The sequence below is a fragment of the Cebus imitator genome, unplaced genomic scaffold, assembly GCF_001604975.1.
Source record: "Cebus imitator isolate Cc_AM_T3 unplaced genomic scaffold, Cebus_imitator-1.0 Scaffold18, whole genome shotgun sequence".
Taxonomy (NCBI): domain Eukaryota; kingdom Metazoa; phylum Chordata; class Mammalia; order Primates; family Cebidae; genus Cebus; species Cebus imitator.
In genome coordinates this window covers 1,238,961-1,254,607 of record NW_016107333.1, presented here as the reverse complement: position 1 = coordinate 1,254,607, position 15,647 = coordinate 1,238,961, and the positions used below count along the sequence as shown (strand labels likewise).

At 52.4% G+C, this 15,647-nt stretch overlaps 1 protein-coding gene across 1 annotated transcript; it reads right to left on the bottom strand.

Moving 5' to 3' along the window:
• Positions 1–9,492: 9,492 nt before the first annotated feature.
• MAFB (MAF bZIP transcription factor B) lies at positions 9,493–12,913 on the bottom strand. The gene has a single exon (XM_017511952.2). It carries the CDS (start codon positions 12,501–12,503, stop codon positions 11,532–11,534), a length of 972 nt encoding a protein of 323 aa, XP_017367441.1. The 5' UTR covers positions 12,504–12,913; the 3' UTR covers positions 9,493–11,531.
• Positions 12,914–15,647: the final 2,734 nt, after the last annotated feature.

Sequence of the window (15,647 nt, the reverse complement as noted above, 5' to 3'; positions counted from 1 at the left end):
TGTCCCCAAGAAATCAACTTGTTTCTCAAAAACTGAAGCAAGAACTCAAGGAGGTGATTTGGTATTAGCAGGCACCTGGAGACACATTCTCTCCCAGCTCTGCTTGGAGACAAGGTTCCCCTGACTCCATTTGCCTAGCTGTGAAATGGACCTAGTGACATTTATACCTGACCCCTTTCAGTGCAAGGTAAAGAGCCAAAGGTTTTTAGAGGAATACAAAGGATAAGGGGGACATGGCTGCTCCCAGATATGTCTGGTTTCCCAGCCCTGCTTACCCAGGAGAAATGTCCTCCTGCAAGCCTAAGAGCCACGCTTCATCTGGGTTCTCCTTCTAGAGAGCCTCTTCCTGTGTCAGTGAAACAGAAAGTAGGGGCTCGGAAAGGTTGATTTTGACTTGAGGACACTGAATACAATCTTTCTGGGTGTTTACAAAGTGTGTTTACCAAGCAGCCAGTCTCCAAACCCTAGCAACTGCTTAAAACAAGAGAGCTGCTGATTTGTGGAGTGTTTTCTTTTTTAAAAATATCACCATAAATGTTGGATTTAGAGACATTATTTCCTCTTAAAAATAACTTGTCAAGGGGACAAAAGTATTTAAGAGGCTTTCTTCTCAGCTCAGAAAGCAATAGGGAGGAGGAGTGGTTTGTTTTGGAGTTTTTTGGTTTTTTGTTTTCTGGGGATTTTTATTTTACATGCAGTTAGAGCAAGGATTAGGAGGAGTAGGAGAATTAGGGGGGGCGTTTGGAAAGCAGGTGGGATGGTGGTTAGCTCTTTGCCTTTGGAATCCCAAACCCCTTCTCTAATTGCTCCTTCCCTCACCTTTCTCTCCCCCAACCCACCAGGACTTGGGAAAAAACAAGACTGAGCTCTACTTTGCCCCCTTCCTTTCCCTTTGCCCCTCCCCTGCAATCCCACCCCAGTGCTCCCCCACCTACCTCTCGTATCAGATGTCAGCTTCTTCTTTCTCTCCACAGACACCACAATGTGTCCCCAAGTGCACCACTAATGGTATACAAGATTCTGGATGGTGCCATACAAATAAGCTTTAAAAACAATTTTAGCAGTATGTATTTTTTAGAGTACCAAAAAACACGGAGATAGATTATAACAGATAGGTAGATGTGATTGACAGATACATGATATATGAATGACAGATAGATAATGGATAGATAATGATTAACAGATAATTGATAGATATGATTGACAGATATGATTGACAATAGATGATTGATAGATGATAGATGTGAATGACAGATAATAGGTAGATAATGATTGACAGATAGATGATATGATTGACAGATAAATTAATGATTGATTGATAGGGTGAGCCAGGACCTCAAACCCATGCTTTCACAGATATTACCCTTTCCTCTTTAAGCACATTTTACATAACACATGTTCATTCAACCAATTATTGGGTTGTTATGGTCCTACTAAGGCATGATTCATGGTTCTCAGGAACATCAGTAAACAAAACAGTCATCAGACACTGATCTCACAAAGCTTATATGCTGGCAGACAGAAGCAGAAAATAGGCAAGAAGTGAATAATAATCTGATAAATTCTAAAGTGATTAGTGCTGTAAGAAAAGAAATAAAGAAAAAAAATACAAGAAAAGAAATATAAAAGAAAAATAAGCCAGGTCAGCGGTGCTCAGAGAAGGAGAAGGAGTCAGGTTCCCAGATTTAATGGGGTGGTCAGAATAAGCCTTATAAAGGAGGTGAGATTTCAGCAAGAACTTGAGGGAGCTGAGTAATTTCACTACAGGTTTATCTGGGAGAAGAGTGGTTCAGGCAGAAGGAATAGCTTCAACAAATTGCCTAAAGAGGAACCCTAACCAGCCTTTCCCAGAAACAGATAGGTGGTCAGTGTGGCTGGAACAGAGTGAGCAAGGCAAGAAAGTAGAGGGAGAGAAAATCTGAGGAGATAGAGATCCTGGTCACTTATTTTAAATGCAATTAAAACTAAACAAAGTTTAAAATTCAGATTCTCAGCTGCATAAGCCATATTTCAAAGGTTTAATAGCCACTTGCAGCTAGTGGCTATCTTATTGGATAGCACAGATAAGAAAATTTTTCTCATCACAGAAAGTTTTATCAGGTGACACTGATCTCAAATGTTCTTCCCCTCCTTCTTTGACTTGGTTAACTCTTATTCAGACTTTAACAGCTCAAACATCATTTCCTCCAGGAAGCCTTTTCTGATCACTCTTACCCATTCATCAGCTCCACTGCCCTATGCATGCTCTCAGAGAGCCAGGTGGCTTTTCTTCATATCAGTTATCTCTTTTTGAAATTGCACACTCATGGCTGTGCTTGGTGGCTTGTACCTAAGTCCCAGCCACTCAGGAGGCTGAAGTGGGAGGATCACTTGAGTTCAAGAGCTTGAGGCTGCAGTGAACTATGGTCACTGCATTCCAGCCTAGACGACAGAGACTCCATTGAAGAAGGAGGAGGAGAAGGAGGAAGGAATTGTATGCTCATTAGTACAATATCTTACTGATGTCTCTCTCTCCTAATAGATTGTAAACTCCATTGTTTCTGTTTTGGTTCATTTCTATATTGTCAGCACCTAGCACAGTGTCTAGCATATGAAAGGCAAACAATTTGTTCAATGATCCACTGAATGGTTTTAGGTGGCAGGACTAGAAACAGAGTATTCACTAAATAAAGGGTTATAGCACCGTGGAGAACTGGGATTCAGGAGGCTCCTGGGACCCCAAATTTTGTTGGGTGAGAGCATCACCAAAGGCTGGAGTCCCTACTGCACCAAACCTGGACTCAGCCCAGGACCCCTACATCGTTTTTGCACCCACCTTCTCACCAAGGTCCCCACATGGTGTCCCTCCAGGATAACAACAGAATAACATCTGTCTTTACTTGAGAAACCAAGTCCCAGATATTCACAAAATGCCTTTTCATTCCTCCAGTCCTGCACTTGCAGTAGCAGCGGCGGCAGCATTGAAATACTTGCTTTTGCTGCTCACAAATCCGAGGACTGGGGACCGACCTTGGCACATTTGCTGGCATGCCTGGCTAGGCACGGACAGTGCCGTGTGCTCCAGCACGTATGTGGCCGCCCTTATGGAGGAAATGCTGGACTGCACAGCCCTGGATCTGACAGGTAACATGCAGCAGCTGCATGATTTACAAGGCCTTGTGGGAAGAGGTTTTGTCTCCCACTTTGAGAGCTTGAGTGCTTCATATTAATATTTATGGGAGTCTGGGGCCTCCATTAACCCCACCAGTACCACATTTCACTTGTTACATGGTGCCTGTCTGTGAATGAATGCAAAGGCCAGTGTTTAATTGCACATGCATATATGCATGTGCATGTGAGGATATATATGGACCCGTATGCATTTTGGGAGAGCATGTGTACATGTGCAATCAATTGTATTTCAATGTGAGTATGAATATATGCAGCTATGTCCACATAATTGTGAATATTGTATGCATACTGTAAATGCATGTGCATGAGTATTTGGACATGCATGCCTATAGGCATGAATACATATGCATACCTGTATAATGCATGTGTATATATTTGTGTGCATGTATGTGAGCACATGAGTTTGTATCTAGCAAATGAACACATGTGGATTCTGTGCTTCAACATGTGTGCAGGCCTGCCTCCATGTGTGTAAGCATGAGTGTATACATATGCATGTTTATTCATGCACCTGCTCTAAGAGCATATGCATATCTATATGCAGGTTTAGAGCTTCAACATTATCCCAGAAACAGCTTTCATTAAATTATGGGTGATTCCATAAAAATTGCCTCACCTAGAGGCTGCTGCTTCTATAAACACTTGCTCTGGTAATTATGATATATTTACTGGAAAGTTCAATTGAGAACAGATGAAAGGTGAAAGAACTATTCATTAATTGCAAACTACCAATGTCCCAAGACAATGATGCTCAAAGTGTCCTCCTCCACCACACACAGACACACACACACACACACACACACACACACACACACTTCTCACTACGATACTCCTCTGCCAGCGATTGAAATGAGCAACAGAGCTGCAGTTTCTGACACTCCTGTCGTCATGTTTGCACTGCTGCATCTCCAACTTCCCATCACCCATCTTTTGGCCCGGAGATGCAAAGAGAGCATCTTATAACTAGAGAGCATGAAGCACATCCTTATAAATGTAACTACCCTCTGCAGAGGGAATTAGAGAGGAAACTGTCACCAAAGACTATGTCCCACTCTTCCATACTTTCCCCCACCTGAGTGTTTCAGATAAGACATAGTGGACTTGTAAAGTTTGGTGACAAAAATACAAATTTCAGCATCAGATAGGTGGGGATTCATGTTCTAGTTCCTCCATAGGGTAACATTGAGAAAATAGTAACCACTTTGGGCTTTATTCATCTCTGACCCGCAGATAACAGTAACCCATGCTTCACAGGGTTAAGTGAAACATAATAATGGAACTAATCTCACAGTTTGGCCATATTTCTGCTATGTGACCTGTCTGCCCATTATCCACAGAAAGGGACATGTGTGCCATGCTCCGGCTCCCAGAACACAAAGTAGGATAGTGTCAAGCCCAGCAACGGGAAGCGCATCCCTTCTCTGTCCACTCAGAACAGGCAGAAGTGAGCCCCCAGGTCAGTCCAGGACCATGATCTTTTGTAGAGTAAGGCTCAGGTGCCTGTAACACCAGCAGAAACAGGGAAGTGAAGGTGGCAGATCCAGAGAAGAAACAAAGGGGCATGAGAGTAAGGGCAGCTGTGGCTCCTGAATCTGATGGAGTCCTGGGCTATGATCAATGCCTGCCTCATGCTCCAAAGCTCTGAAATGGGCAGCTTCTATTCTTCCACGTTGCTGTCCATTTACTGGGAGGAGTTCAAGCCTAGGTAAGCTGTACAGATCTCCAAAAAAGAAAACACAACAATATAAACAGTGGATTTGTGGGTTTCATCTTCCTTCTGATGCTGAAACTGGTTTCTTCCAGAAAGTACCAGAGCTCCTCCCACTGCCTCCAAAGCTGTCCCTCTAGCCCAAAGACAACATCCGTTTTTGATACAAATATGAAAGAATGTATAATGAATGGCTCGTATTTTTTATGAAAGTAACTTCACATGCAAAGAATGCAGAAAAGCAGCTAAAACTGAGTTTGGCCTCATAACAAATTATTAATATAGGTGGTTTTCTGCATTGAAGTAGTAACTTATGTATTTTAATTCTTCCAAATGAGAACACTGAGCTCTGATTTTCTTATCTAAATGTATCTTTTAGGAGGCATTCTGGGATAATATATATAATGCATCTTATATTATCCTAAAAGGATTATCTTTTAGTATGCATCATTTAGGATAATATGCGTAAGACAATGGAGGAAGACATTAAGAAGACTAAGTGTGAGGCATAGGAAATTGACAGAATGTGGTAAAGGTGTTCAGAAATGAAGGAGGCATACAGGATGCAGAGGAGTTATAGAGAAGGTGCTCGCCAGTTGAAAGAGGTGCTCTCCACGATCTGGACACATGCTCCAAAGGGCAGGAACTATAGAAAGAATAAAATTTCAGCCATAGTAGCTGCCGTCTTCACCAAAATAAGGCTAGGCTTCTAGGCCAGGAAAGCCTAGCCTGGAAAGCCCAGTGATGCCTGCTTCCACGGACCAGGTACACCCTGGTTGCAGGACTGTCCCTTCACTGCAGCTGGATTGTCTTCTGCATGTACTGGGGTAGGTAGCAGCACAGAGCAGCTCTACCAACCAGGCTGACTTCTTTTAGGAGGGTTGCTGGAAACCATGCTGTCTACTGGATGTGCCATTTGAGGACTTTTGTTTTGGTGGGGGGAGGAGGAGCAAAGCAAACCTCTAATCTTCCCTCCCTTACATAACAAATCCAAACACAACTATCTCTGGGATGAGAGGCCAGGCCAGCAGACTGCAGGCTGCAGAGGGAAGGGTTACGCAAGAAGCCACTTCAGAGTTTTCCTTTCTGAAAACAGAAGGGCCCAGAATGCACATTTTGCATCTGAAAGCCTGCAAGGGAATGATCAGAAACTCTAAACCCATGTCTCCAGAAGCCCGGAGAGGAAGAGCCTGGGGAGTGGGGATGGGAGAGCAAAGGAGTAGGGGGTTTCTCTGGTGTGGCAGAAGCTGCAACTCCAGGTCACAGAGAAAGCCAAGTGACCAGCCTGGTGGATCTGGCATGGTTCCTGGCAGTTCCCACTGCAGTGTGGGTCCAGGAGTCCCCTGGGCGGGCACAGGCTGAAGCAGTAGGTAGGAGTCCAGTGCCCTTTGACAGGCAGGGGTGTTGTCCTGCCACAGAAATGCCCAGAGACCTGGGACTGAGGGAAGCCTGCCTGACCCACTAAAAGAGGCCCACGCTTAGCTTTCCCGGAGATCCCTTCCCTGGGAGCCGGAGCAGACCGGTGCCCGTTCCCCCGCCAGCGGGGCGCCGATCCCCAGCCAATCAAGCCCCCGGGGGAACCTGGAAGGGAAAAGCGGGATAGTCGGAACAGTCAAGACAAGATCCCGGAGCAGCGGGCCCTAGCGCTGCGCGGTGCTCGGGGGACTCCAGACTCTCCCCCCGCACACTCCAGCCGCCTCTAGACCCGGCTCGGCAGCCCTTCCCCGCCAGGCAGCATGGAGATAAAAAGCAGAAGAGAAATGAAAACGGAAGGAGAAAGTTTTCTGCAATGAAAGAGGTTACGAAGGACGGGCTAAAAGAATGGGAAATATTACAGAAAGAAAAAGGATGCCGGGAGGCAAGAGAATGGGGCCTCAGGCTCCCACCCGTCCCCGTGCACGAGGACCCGAGGCTCCCAGCAAGCCCTTGTCAAGCGCCTTCCCCGAACCGCCTCGGTGAAGGTGGCGGCGGCAGATTCAGCCCGCAAAGCCTCCCGCACATCCCTGAGATCCGGGATCGCAAGAGGCGAGATTCGCCCAGGACTGGACGGCAGCCACTGCAGCTAGGGGCGCGGTCCGCAGCGAAGCCCTAGATCGGTGGCCTGCGTGTGCCCCGTGCGTGCGTCCCGGTGTCTGAGCGTGTCTGTCTCTGAGTGCGTCTCCGGGTGCAGGCGCCAGCCTGTCTAGGTGGGATTGGTGCTGGCTGGAGGACTCCCGGCGCTGGAAGGATTTTCCACCCGGGATGTGAAGGATTGTGAGGAGCCCGAGAGCCACGGGGAGCGGTGGGAACGGAAAAGGAGGATGACGGCGGCGGGGTGCCGCTGGGGTGGGACGTGCGAAAGGGCCTTGGGACCCAGTTTGCTTTTCCTGGGCTTGTAGGCTCTAGGGCGTCTTGGCGGGTCTGGACGGCAGGCGGCAGGCCGAGACGTGGCCGGGGCTTGCCGGCTGTGCGAGTCCGCCCTGGAGGCTCGGGAAGCCCGGGCCTTCTCCAAGGAGCTGCCGGCTCCGCCTAACCCTCGCCCGCTTGCGCCCCGGGCCGGTCAGTGCTCACTTGGCGGATTGGTACGGGAACTGACAGTGCCTCAACGGCAGTCCCCGCACCATCAATGTGGGCAACAATGTGCATGCAGGGTGTAGGTGTCTGTGTATCTGTGTGTCAGTGTGCCTTTACGACTGTGTTCTGGGATTGTCAGACTCTCCGAGATGCAGCTGGTCACTCCAAACCGTCCTGAAGCACTTTGGCTTCTGGATGCAATGTGATGGTATTGGTCACTGGGTCAGTGTCTGTGCTTCTGTGCTCCGGGGAAGAAAAGCCAACACGAGTTTCGACCCTCCCCAGGTCAGAGGCTAAGGATGGAGGATGTCAGTCTGCTTGGGACGATTCCAAAGGGAGTCAGGCCACCGGATTTAGGGCCTCCACCAGCCAGGAGTTCATGAACTTTTTTGTCTCTGAAACCATGCAGTGGGTTTCTTCTGGCACCCCACATGAGCAAAGCCTCTTTCACCGCATAGAGGATACATGTGTACATGCAAAAACGTTCTGTGCAGGAACATGAGCGTCTGCAGTTACCGGGCTAATCAAAGCCCCTTGTTCCTTCATTCATGCACTTGCAAGCAAAGGTACCACAGAGCCAGGCTCAGCTGCCTCCTCCTTCCAGATCACAGCCAAAGCCTTCCCCACCAGACGCATCTTTCATCTTTGGGCTGGTGAAATGAACTGGGTCTTGGAATTAAATTCGAGCTAGAATCCCAAGCTTCTCTCCTATTGAACGACACCAACACATTCTATAAATGTACATGACTATTAATGTTATCTGTATCCTTAATTTTTAGGTTCCCCTCCTCTTCTCTAGACCTCAGCCATCACTACCTCTGGGCTTCCAGGGATCCAGGCCAAAATCTATTCCCTGTTAGTTTCACTCTCCCCTTCCTTCTTTCAGCTCGGATTCCCAGCTGGGGCTTCACTTCTTGGGTCTCCTATGCCTCCCCATTAGGGTTCTGAAACTCCATGTTAAGAACCCTGAGCACAGAGGACCCCAGGGCCTAAAGGCTCAGCCTTCTAGACTGCAGATAATGAGTCTGAGGAGACCGGAGCCCCTCGGAGCTGGCCATTGCCAAAGGATCACACAACTCTAAAGGCGTTGGAGATCCTACTTCACGTCCTAGACGTGTCAGAGGCCAACCCTGTTACAGACAGGAATCCAACGAGGCTGGGAGGGGTTTGGGGTGATCTAGGTGGGCACCACTCTTCCAAAAATACAGAAAAGGAAAGATTCTAGGGCCACCTCCCGTTCAGGGATCTCCAAGCTGCAGCTGAAGCTCCTGCGCTGGAGGGATGACCCAAACCCCTCCAACACCCAATCCGAGGAGCCACTAAAATTCAGACTGGGCCACACAGTGCCAGTCTGCAGAGCTGAGGAATCCAGGCCTGAGTGCCAGTGCACCCGAGGCATACTACCCTCAAAAACACAAGTCCACAGAGAGGGGCTTCCTGTCTGGAGGGTTTTGCACCCCAAGATCTAGTGCTAGGTTGTACCTGCTTCCATTAGCTTTGGGGTGAGGGAGACAGACCCCATTCAGAGAAGGTATCTGGCTCCAGGCAGCTCCAGTTGCTCCCAGAGAGATGCGCTGGGTAGGAGAAAGGAAACTTGCACCCCAGGCAAGAGGGGAAGGGCCCCGCCTCAGCTGGGCCAGAGCCCCTAAAAGACTCAGCTTCCCCATCAAGGTGGCAGCTCTTGGCTTCCTAGTCTCAATCACTATTTCAGAGCAGACAGATTAGCAAGTCAGTCCTGGTGACCAAGACTGAAAGCATTTAAAAAGTGCCTGAAAGCACTGAAAAAGTGGCATGTGCCTGATACCCAGGGACTCCAAGGCTTTTTGACCTGCGTCCTCTCAGCTCACAAGCCAGTTCTCTTGACAGGGGTCTGTACCTAAGTTGGGAAGCAGAGAACACATTTGAGTTTCATGTATACACACACTCACACACTCAAGGAAGGGATTTCCTAGGACTTGGTTTGCTCTTCCATTGGCCATGGAGTGAGAGTACCCCAAAGTTGGTGCGACTCTTGAGGAAGCAAGAGAAGAAAGTCAAAATCATGCGAACGCAGAGTCTTCTAAATAAACAGCATTTCCATGGTTTTAATAAGCAAAATAGGAAACCATTTTAATAACCAAAAAACAGAAACCAGTCTGAATAAAACTACAATAGACTAGGTTTTAATATTTTCATATCATAAGCAGGGTTTGAAATTGATCCCTTATTTTACATGAAATAAAAACAATTTCTGTTGCGGCAGGTTTGATTTCAACACAGTTGAATCTGTAAAAACCAAAGCTCGTTTCTGATGCAGGACAAATATCCACAATATTTAAAACTGCAAGCACCATGCGGTTCATACAATCTTGTTATTACTGTTAATTTATCAACTAATACAAACTCAAAAATGCATCCGGCCAGCAGCGCCAGCAATTTCAAATGGGAACTTAAAAATACACTTTATTTTGGCATTTTTGTCAGTGCAACTTAAATCCTTTTACTGACCTGCAGAAAAAAAAGTAATAATAAAGAAAAACACCCATATCTTCCCTATAACTACTATACAACTGAAGAATTGAAGGGGGGGGGGACACCACCAAGAACTCTTCCTATTATCTCAAAAGCAGGGAAAGAAACACAATGCATTGGTCTAAAGGTTTCACTTGAAAGTTGCAAAATTACTCGCCAATGTTTGAGTTTCTGGAACATTCTAAAGCATGGCAGTTGGTTCAGTGCAATGTCTGGTTACCAGTGCACTGCCAGGGTCAGGGATGGCTAAGCCGCTCACCCTAGGAGCCCTGTGGCTCCTACAATTATCGCAGGCCCAGCAGATTCAGAAGGAACCTCAGGATGTTTCTGGTTACAATAAAAAGCAGAGGGGAGGATCTGTTTTCCTTTCTTTCTAGTTAAGGGTGTCAGTTTGACCCTAAGACAAGGCTGGAGTCCAGTACACTCCTCTGGAATGCAGAACTTGGTAGCTGCCCTGTCCTGCCCTGCCCTTGTATTCCGGAGCTGGGACCTCGGTTCTCTTTCTCAATACCTCTCTCAACACCTACAATGTTGAAAACTAAAGCGGGAGAGGAAAAAGAGGACGGAATGGGGATACGGAAAGGAAAGAAAACATGCAACTTCCAAGCGTGCCCCAAGACAAAGTTGTTTTCTGATGCAAAATGCCCGGAACTTTTTCTTTTTCTTTTTCACTTACAAACAAAAATATCGTAATAATAAACCCAAACAAAGACCCTCAGCTTGCTGCCACGTTCTCTAAGCGGTTTGGCGGGGCGGGTATTTACAAGCCTACCTCTGGGACTGAAACCCCGCACGCAGCCGCCGGAGTTTCCAAACAAACTGCGATCCCTTCTCACCCAAAGAAACAAGGGGAGTATGATCCATGATCAACAACATGCTAAAGTTAAACAAGAAAATGGTACAAAATAGAAATTATTACCATACATGTCCAGCATGCAGGATTAATATTTTTAATGCAGATTTTTTGTATTTTTCTATATAATCGAGCAGGCAATAAAACTGATGAGATTTGGGCGCCGAACGTCCTAACTGAGGCCCATGTCTCAGGGCTGAGAGCCAGTGTTCTCCAAACCCTGACAGACAGATCCGTCTGTCTTTCCTTCTTTTGCTCAGCCTCGCCTCTCGCCTGCCGGGACGCCAGAGTCCCTCTCCTCTCCTCTCCTCGCTGCTCTCTTCCTGGCGAGGACTACGCTCCGGGCGGCAAACCAGCGGTCCCGGCTTAAAGCGCAAAGTTCAGAAAGCCAGGAGTCTCCAGATGGCCTTGGTCACTTCTCGGGACTATGCCTCGCCGCCCTCCAGCCTGGAGAGAAGTTGCTCCGGGAACTCCCACCCTCTTGTCTCTCTCCGGCTCTGCTCGAGTCTCGGAGGCGGCGCTGGCGTGCGCTACTCTCGCCTTAGCCAAGGTCCCCTGCCCGCCCGCGAGCCCACCCGTCGCCCGCGGCCCGCGCGCCCTTCCTCCCTCTCGCTCAAGTCAAGCAGGTCAAGGCTGGGGCCGCGGCAGGGGCAGGGTCCGGGGTAGTCTGGGACTGGGGACACGGGAAAGGGAGTCCGGGCCGGGGCAAGGGCGGGGGCCAGGACCGGCCACGACTCACAGAAAGAACTCAGGAGAGGAGGGGCTGTCGCTGGTGGAGCCCGCCTCCCTGAAGCCGGAGTTGGCGAGTTTCTCGCACTTGACCTTGTAGGCGTCTCTCTCGCGGGCCAGCCGGGACACCTCCTGCTTAAGCTGCTCCACCTGCTGAATGAGCTGCGTCTTCTCATTCTCCAGGTGGTGCTTCTGCTGGACGCGTTTATACCTGCAAGACTGGGCGTAGCCCCGGTTCTTCAGGGTCCGCCGCTTCTGCTTCAGGCGGATCACCTCGTCCTTGGTGAAGCCCCGCAGGTGGCGGTTCAGCTCGCGCACGGACATGGACACGAGCTGGTCGTCGGAGAAGCGGTCCTCCACGCTGCCGTTGCCGCCTGCCGCCGTCGCCGAGGCCGTTGCGTGCGGCCCAGGCCCGGGGTGGCTAGTGGGCAGCTGTTGCGCCGGGCTGGCAGCGCTGGACGGCGGCGGCGACGCTTGGTGATGGTGGTGATGGTGCGGGTGAGCGTGCGGACCCAGCTCCTCGTGGGCCACGCCGGCGCCCGGGTACGCGTGGTGCGGGTGAGGGTGGTGGTGATGGTGGTGGTGGTGAGCACCGCGAAAGCCGTCGAAGCTTTGCAGCGGCTGTGGCACTGGGTGCGAGCCGATGAGCGCTTCCACCGCGTCCTCGGGCGTCAGGTTGAGCGCCTCGGGGTTCATCTGCTGGTAGTTGCTCGCCATCCAGTACAGATCCTCGAGGTGCGTCTTCTGTTCAGTCGGGCTGAAGCTGGGCGACGAGGGCACGGAGCTACACGGCGTACTGAGCGGTGTGGAGGACACCGAGCCGGCTGGCTGCAGGCGCGTGCAGGGCCTGCCCGGACGTTCCGCGCGCCCCATGGGCTCCTTCTTCACGTCGAACTTGAGCAGGTCGAAGTCGTTGACATACTCCATGGCCAGCGGGCTGGTGGGCAGCTCTGGCCCCATGCTCAGCTCCGCGGCCATCGCTGACGCGAGGCGCAGCCGCCGCTGCCGCCCGGGAAACTTTGCGGCCGGCCGGAGCGCGCCGAGCCAAGCGCGGGGGCGAAGAGCAGCGAGCCGGGGAGGCGGGGAGCGAGGGCGCAGCGGGCCGGGGCCGCCGGCCAAGCCTTTGTCTAGGGACGCGGCGGCGCGCCGGAGAGTCCCCGAGGCTGCCAGCACCGCCCCAGAGCTCGGGGCTGTGCCCGCGCCGGACCGGGCCGGGTCTAGTCGGGTGGGGTGGAGAGGCAAGCAGAGCGCGCGGTGGGGCGGAGGGGAGGCGTGGGGCGAGTGCCCGTTGCTCGCTCTCTAGCTCTCTTGCTCTTACGCTCTCTCTCTCGCTCGCAGCCGCTCGCAGCTCGGCGGTGCAGCTGTGTTGGATCGGCGGCGCCGCTGCCTTTTATCGCCTTCCTGATGTCACTGGGGTGCGGGGGCCCGGGCGGCCCGGCGCGCGGGCCAATGGCTGCACGGCCTCCGCGGACCCGCGGCGCAGGGCGGGGCGCGCCTGACAGCTCCCCCGCCCCCTGCGTCAGCTGACTGGCGGCCCGAGCTGCCCGGGAGCTGCGGAGGCCTGGCGGAGCGCTGGAGCGGAGTGGGACGGCAAGCCTGGGCTCACCCCCCTACCCTGCAGGTCCTGGCCCCCGCACGCTCGCCTGGAGTGCACGCCCCACCTCTAGGCCAAGCCACTGCTTTCACCTCCTCGCGCGCTCTCCTCCCTCAGTTCCCTTTGCACCCCACCCCCAGCCCGTGTCACCCCCAAGGAGGCTCAGAATGAGCACCGGGACAACGCCTCCTGGGCCCTTTGTTCCCAAGCGGCCCCCGCCCAGTGGGCGACGCTCTGTGTGTCCTCGTGGCTTCTGGCTGTGTGTGCGGTGCGTTCTTGTTTCTGGAGATCTGCGCGTGTTGTGTGTTGGGGAGGGCGCGGGCTTAGGGCTCGAAGAGTTAAGTTCAGACTCAACTCTTAACCTCGGGGGATCTTTCTTGGGCCAATCGAAGGCCATCCCCCTCCTGGCTGGTGCAGTGGCAGAGCCCTGAGATTCGACTCCACTGGCCCCGCAGCTCCCCGCGCTCACGCACCCCCCCACCACCACCACCAACAATGCTCATGGGGAAGGGGACGGGAAAAGAATCAGCCCAAGGGCTCTGAATTCCTTTCCCCCGCCACAATCCTGAGCGCCCGGAGCCTTGGGGCCGAAGCCTGCCCGGGACGGTGCTCCGAGTGGCTCTTCGCTGCTGGAGAGCCAGCCCTGTTTTTGTTTGAACGTTTTGTAACGATTAAGCAGATCCCGGCGTCAGCCCGCCGCGGAGAGGCTCAAACAGGCATAAAGTGCGACCCCAAGTGGCCACTGTGCGCAAAGGCGCCGCGACTGCCGGGTCCACTGCCAGCAGGTTTGGACGGCGCCTTGGACCCAGCCAGGTCTCCCCTACCCGGACCAACCCAAGCCAGCCCAGAACGCATGCTGTGTGTGCACCAGAGCCCAGGATAGGTTCTCCTCGAGCCATGTACAGGCCCTCGGGTCCCGTCTTCTTACTCAGCCGCGAGCCGCGAGCTCCGCGCTGGGAGCCCCTGTTGAAATTCCGTGCCCCAGCGTTCAGGAGTGCCCGTCGCTGCTCCCTGTGCCAGAAGGCCCTGGGCGGAGGAGGGCCGGTAGCCAAAAGTGGAAACGCCACAATGAAGGGGCCCAGAGCTGCCGGATGAGAAACCTCCCCAAAGCGCAGACGGGGACACCGAAGCGCACCGCACTGGGCATCCAAACCGGGCTTGGGCACCGCACACCCTCCCTACGCAGATTCAGGATAGCCAGCATTAACGGGTTCTTCCTGAGACCTCGGCTCAGGCGCTGAAACCGGATAGATTGCGAATTCGCTGGACCCGGAGACCCGACCCGCCTCCCGCGTCGCCTTCTGCTTTCCAGTTTTGGGCGCGCGCAGTGAATGGCCGGAGAGGCGCGCACTGGGTGAGTGAGTCCCGGCCGCTGTCTGCGCTGGACCAGCCCGACTGACGCCGCGCGTAGGGGTCGCGTGAGCCACACCAGTGAGGACGCGCCCAGATTATTTTTAAGTGTTAGAAGGTAAAATACTTGCCACCAATTAATCTGAAAACCCTCTATTCTCTTGAGCCCTTGGAGAGGCTGGGCGTACAGCGTGGTCTTGAGCAGCCTATTTTTAATAAAATCAGTGTATCTTAACTAAAACTTGAACTCAGTATTATGGGGTGGCAACTTAAATGCTGGAAGCGTGAGTCTACAACCCTCTTCAAGAAGCGTGCTCTCCGCAGAAATGAGTTGGCCGCCTGGAGGGACAGCCTGGGCGGTGCCGCTGCACCACACCTGCCAGAAGCTGGGGGTTGGGGACTCGCACTTGGTAAATGTCCAGGTCTTGTTTGCATGCAGTGAGAACACACTCAGACCGTGGCTCAGTGGAGAACGTTTGCAGACCACTCAGGACCAGGTGTCTCGCTCGGGTCTGTGCAGACTACGTATGGCTCCGGCCTCAGGCGGCCAGGGCAGGACAAGCACGCCGGACTCTGTTGGTTCCGACTGAACTAGAGCCGGCAGCGCCCTCCCTCAGGGCCCTAAGAGACCCTTGGCTCCCAGAATGTTTCTGCCACTGTGGACCTCTGCGTGGGCACCAAGGCGGACTAGCCTAGCTGTGACCCACTCCACCCTGGCCCGCGCGTCCCCTTGGCTCTGCGTAACACTCGCCGTCGAGGACCGAGACCCGAGTCTCAGGAGCGTGGCCCACTGAGGCCCTGGGATTCCTGCGGCCCCAGGTCTGCGGTTCCGGACCTCCTGTTCTCCTGCCAACAGTGTGCCTCCGTGTCAGGGTCTCTTGGACGTGGGCTTTGTCTGGGAAAGTGCGCTCATCTTTGTCCCTGTGCCTCTGTCTCTGTTGTGGTCACTCCCTTCGCCTGGGCTTTGAGGTATCTCTGTCCATCCCCAGGCTCACCTCCCCACCGAAATCCGTTTCTCTGCCCCTCTCCCAGCTTAGCCACTCCCTTCTCTGCACACCCCACCCCCAGACTCCCCCACCAAAAAATGTTGGAAACAGCCCTACCCCTGCCAGACTGGGTGAATGATGGAGACAAGCCGGTGGCCGCAGAGTAAAGGCTGCTACTGCGCAGCCTACCCC